The sequence below is a fragment of the Vicia villosa genome, linkage group LG2 (assembly GCF_029867415.1).
Source record: "Vicia villosa cultivar HV-30 ecotype Madison, WI linkage group LG2, Vvil1.0, whole genome shotgun sequence".
Lineage (NCBI taxonomy): Eukaryota > Viridiplantae > Streptophyta > Magnoliopsida > Fabales > Fabaceae > Vicia > Vicia villosa.
Genome location: NC_081181.1, coordinates 10131574 through 10137031, shown reverse-complemented (window position 1 = coordinate 10137031; position 5458 = coordinate 10131574). Strand labels below are relative to the sequence as shown.

The window sequence follows — 5458 nt, the reverse complement described above, 5'->3', positions numbered from 1 at the left end:
GAGTTCCCCAAACCCCAAAATTTCACATGCAATCACTCTTGATGGAGTAATAAGGCATGGGAATAGTACATACACGAATTACTACTAAATAAAGTCTAAAACATGCATGAATAAGGATTATAGAACACATACTCCCAATCTCTTAATCCATCACATTGACATAAACCCCAAAATTTTCCCCAAAGTCTCTATCTATGAGACTCACCTGAAATCAGAAGAGAAGAAGCTGCTATCAGGTTGCTTGAAGATGGATTAGAGCTGAGATGATGATCTTCTAAACATGCAAGGTGAATGATGAAGTTTTGATATGGGTTCTCTTCTTCTTTCTCCCTTGTTTCACGTTCTTTCTTCTCCCTCCACAAAATTCTGTTTTGTTCCAAAGACAAGGTAATGAACTCAGCCAAACAACCCCTTAAGTCTTAGTGTTAGGTGCAATGACCACAATACCCCCCCCCCCCAACTAGACTTTATTTCCCATGATGCCACTTAGTTATCTCAACTAAATGCAATTTCCTATTAGTAAATCTCTTGAAATAAAATTAGGATATTACATTCTCCCCCCCTTAAATAGAATTCGTCCTCGAATTCGAAAACTTACCAGAACAGGTGAGGATACAACTCCCGCATCTCTTATTCGAGCTCCCAAGTGGCTTCGTCAGGACGCGACTCTTCCCACAACACCTTCACGAGAGGTATCTCTTTACTTCTCAACGAATTGCTAGCATACTCTAAGATACGAGGTTGCGGTTGGAAAGAAAGATCTGGTTCTACTTCAATTGTATCTGGTAGGATAGGATGAAATGACTCCGGCACAAACTTCCGCAACTGAGACACATGGAAAACGTCATGCAGCCCGGATAGTGAAGGAGGCAACGCTAACTGGTATGCGACTTCACCTATCCGTCTCATGATCTGATAAGGTCCTACGTATCTCGGGCTAAGCTTGCGTGTCTTAAACGGTCCTTTCAACCTCAACCTCGGAGTCACCTTCAAGAACACATGATCTCCTACATCAAATTCCAACGGTCTCCTTCGTTTGTCCGCATAACTCTTCTGTCGATCTTGAGCTTGTTTCATCTTATCTCGGATCATCTTAATCTTCTCTGTGGTTTCTTGAATTATCTCCGGTCCAAGAATTCCCTTCTCACCAACTTCAGACCAACATAAAGGTGATCGACACTTCCTTCCATACAAGGCTTCGTATGGGGCCATACCGATACTCGCATGATAACTGTTGTTATACGCGAATTCTATCAAAGGTAAGTTATCTTTCCAACTTCCACCAACTTCCAAGATACATGCCCTCAGCATATCTTCAATGGTTTGAATAGTCCTTTCTGTTTGTCCATCTGTCTGGGGGTGGTTAGAAGTGCTCAAATTCAGATTTGTACCCATTTCTTGATGAAAAGCTTTCCAAAATCGGGAAGTGAACTTCGGATCTCTATCCGACACAATGCTAGAAGGTACACCGTGCAATCTCACAATCTCCACTACAAAAAGCCTCGCAAGGTGAGAAACCTTGTGAGTTGTCTTAACCGGTAGGAAATGCGCGGACTTAGTCAAACGGTCCACTATCACCCATATCGAGTCATGCCCACCTAATACCCGTGGTAGTCCCACAATAAAGTCCATGGATATACTGTCCCATTTCCAAACAGGAATATCCAATGGTTGCAACATACCACCGGGCCTTTGGTGCTCTATCTTCACTTGTTGGCAAATCACGCACTGCTCTACATAATCAGCCACATCTCTCTTCATACCAGGCCACCAAAAATTCCCTTTCAAGTCTTGATACATCTTGGTCGATCCGGGATGGATGGTGAATTTGCTCTTGTGAGCCTCGTCCAGAATTAACCTCCCTAACTCCGCGTCATTTGGCACACACATCCTCCGTCCAAAAAGAATGAGTCCATCAGATGTACGAACGAAATCTGGAAGGTTTGCTTTAGCCTGCAATTCTACATCATTCCACTGTGCTTGACGGATCCTTTCCCGTAACTCATTCTCAATACGCAAGTTACTCATCAACACACCCGTTGGTGCCCACTCAAATTGTAAGTTCAAATTTCTGAACTTCTCCATAAGGCCAAACTCCAACATCATCAGCTCTGCAACTTTTATCTCTTTTCTACTCAAGGCATCCGCTACCTTATTAGCTTTACCGGGATGGTACTTCAAATCAAAGTCAAAGTCCTTCAAGTACTCCATCCATCTCCTTTGGCGCATGTTAAGTTCCTTTTGATCAAAGAGGTACTTCAAACTCTTGTGATCACTAAACATCTCAAAGTGAACTCCATACAAATAATGTCGCCACACCTTGAGCGCGAACACAATTGCAGCGAGTTCGAGGTCATGAGTAGGATAATTCTCTTCATGAGATCTCAACTGTCTAGATGCATAAGCTACAACCTGTCCGTCTTGCATCAACACTCCACCCAAGCCTTTCTTAGAAGCATCACAGAACACTTCGTAAGATCGATTTGGATCAGGAATCACCAACACTGGAGCAGTAGTCAATTTCTCCTTGAGTTTCTGAAAACTCTTCTCACATTCTGAATTCCATTCGAATGAAACTTCCTTCCTTGTAAGCTTGGTCAAAGGTAATGCTAGCTTGGAAAATCCCATGATGAACCTCCGATAGTAACCTGCCAAGCCTAGGAAACTACGGACCTCAGTTGCATTCTTGGGTCGTTCCCAATTTATCACTGCTTCTACCTTTGAAGGGTCTACAGCCACGCCGCCGCCAGATATGACATGTCCAAGAAACTTAACTTCGGACATCCAGAATTCACACTAACTAAACTTTGCAAATAACTGCTTTTCTCTAAGAACCGACAACACAATCCTCAAATGCTCCATGTGCTCTTCAATAGTCCGAGAGTAGATCAAGATGTCATCTATGAAGATTACCACGAACTGGTCCAAATACGGTTGGAACACTCGGTTCATGTAATCCATAAAGACGGCAGGAGCACTGGTTACCCCGAATGGCATAACCAAGAACTCGTAATGACCGTATCTCGTCCTAAAAGCAGTTTTAGATGCATCCGAATTCTTAACCCGAATCTGATGATATCCCGACCTTAGGTCAATCTTCGAGAACACCCAGGCTCCTTTCAATTGATCCAAAAGGTCATTAATCCGCGGTAGAGGATACTTGTTCTTTATAGTTACCTTGTTCAGCTGACGATAGTCGATGCACAAACTCATACTACCATCCTTCTTCTTCACTAACAAGACTGGAGCTCCCCATGGAGAAACACTAGGACGAATGAAGTGTTTCGCCAACAACTCTTCTAGCTGACTCTTCAACTCTCTTAGCTCTGCAGGAGACATCCTATAAGGGGCGATCGAAACTGGAGCGGTACCCGGAACAAGATCAATAGAGAATTCAACTTCCCTTTCCGGCGGAAGAGAAGTAACATCCTCAGGAAATACATCGGAAAATTCACACACAACCGGAATCTCCAATACACTCTTCTTGTCCTTGGAGTCTGACGTAAGAACCAAAAGGAAAGACTTCTCTTGAGCAAAAAGGTAATTGATCATGTTAACTGTACCTTCAAGAAGATGTTCAATGGCATCGGTTGGTGTAGTCTCCTCAGCATGAATGAAGATAGCCTTCTCTTTACAACCGATGTACACCGAGTTAGCTGACAACCAGTCCATACCAAGTACTACATCGATCTTCTTAAGAGGTAGACAAATGAGATCAATCAAGAATCTACGACCATTGAAGGTAATAGAACACTCCTTGCAAATTTCTCGAGTTTCTACTACATCATCAGTAGCCGATGAAATAACCATAGGATTTGGAAGCAAGCTTGTCTCAAAACCAAGCCTCCGCACACAATGATAAGAGATAAAAGAATGTGTCGCTCCACAATCTACTAAAACAAACAAGGGCTGATTATTGACATAACACGTACCAGCAACAAGATTGGTGTTTCCTTGAGCCTTCCTAGCATCCAAGGTGTAAACACGCCCTTTAGTCTTTTCCGGAACATCTGGGGTTGTACAATACTTCGCAAAGTGACCCGTCATTCCATACTTGAAACACTTCTTTGCATCTAATGAGCAATTCCCATAGTGCCTCCTATTGCACTTTCCACACTGAGGAGGTTGGCTAGAACGATCCCCATAAACCTGTTTCTTCATAGCTGGAGAATTGCGGGGTTTCAATTGTTGTCCCGACCTTCCTTGTTCCCTACGAACCGGCTTATTCTGTTCTCTTTCATCTTGAACTCTCTTCAACGTGTTCTCAGCAACATAGCATTGCCTCAAACACTCAGCATAGGTGGTAAACTCCCTTTGAGACACACTGTGTACAATATCAGCATTCAGCCCCATGAGGAACTGATCAATCTTCCACAACTCATCTGGTGCATAAGCTGCTTGTCTGGAATAGGCAGCCATGTCCTCAAACTTCTCAGCATATTCAGACACCGACATGTTTCCTTGTTTGAAGGACTGAAACTCACGCTCCTTCAAAGCACGCACACTGTTGGGATAGTATTTCTCCAAGAAAGCTGTCTTGAAATGTTGCCAATCCTTTGGAATCCCTCGGTTAGTGAAATACGTAGACTCCGTATTCCACCATCTACCTGTTGGCCCCTTCCTTTTCTGAGCAGCAAAAATCACCTTCTCTTCTTCTGTGCACTGAATGGCCTGAAATATCATCTCCATGCCGTACAACCAATCATGAGCAATCACAGGATCCAAGCCACCCAAGAACTCTGGCGGATCCATCCGAAAGAAAGCACAAAAGTCAGGCCCTGCTGCAGCCTGAGGAGTAGGAACAGGAGCGGTTGGTTGTTGTCCTTGCATGCCTTGCATCATTTGCATCATCATTTGATTCTGCTACTGCATCTGTTGCATTATCTGCACCTAAGGCACACCCGCATTCTCATTTTCAGGCTCAGTCTCCACATTCCTTGTTCTGGGCCTTCCGGGACCTCTGCGTTGTTCAGCCATCTTCCTGTTTGTCCTACATACGGGATCAAGTTGATCAGGCTTAATGCCATAAGTAAGACATAAGGAATCATGCCGACACTACACATATGAGGCAGAATTATGCTGACTTATGATGTTTCGTGGCAAAGCCGAGAATCGACCTGCTCTGATACCAACTGTAACACCCCATACATACATTGCCTAGGATATACGTATATGGCATTAAAATGGTACTCGAAAATCATAAACATAAGCAGCGGAATAGATAATGTATAAGTACAAGTACAAAAGCCCAAACTGTCATGGCCAAAATACATGAGTTCCAACTGGTACAAATACATATCCATAGTGCGAAAGATAGAGATACAAAAGATCATAAACTACAAAGGAGCATATCGCCAAGAAACACCATCCCGAAGCTAAGCCATCTTACCCTTTCCACGATCCTGCCTCGAACCACCTGTAAAAAGAATAATTGGAATGGGGTGAGATTACTAAATCT

The 5458-nt window shown here is 43.4% G+C and overlaps 1 protein-coding gene across 1 annotated transcript; it reads right to left on the bottom strand.

Moving 5' to 3' along the window:
• Positions 1-630: 630 nt before the first annotated feature.
• Positions 631-4839, bottom strand: LOC131648538 (uncharacterized). Its single transcript, XM_058918289.1, has 6 exons — positions 3442-4839; positions 2914-3028; positions 2320-2774; positions 1859-2238; positions 1153-1639; positions 631-825 (listed from the first exon to the last, which is right to left on the bottom strand). The coding sequence occupies exons 1-6, from the start codon at positions 4837-4839 to the stop codon at positions 631-633; spliced, it is 3030 nt and encodes a 1009-aa protein (XP_058774272.1).
• Positions 4840-5458: the final 619 nt, after the last annotated feature.

Bases quoted from the DNA above. Each gene is read 5' to 3' on its own strand.
- LOC131648538 (XM_058918289.1), bottom strand. From the start codon at position 4,839: ATGCAAGGCATGCAAGGACAACAACCAACCGCTCCTGTTCCTACTCCT. The intron at 2,239-2,319 runs GTGTGGCGACAT...TTTGATCAAAAG, and splicing joins CAATTGTGTTCGCGCTCAAG to GAACTTAACATGCGCCAAAG. The intron at 1,640-1,858 runs GTTAATTCTGGA...GAAATGGGACAG, and splicing joins AATGACGCGGAGTTAGGGAG to TATATCCATGGACTTTATTG.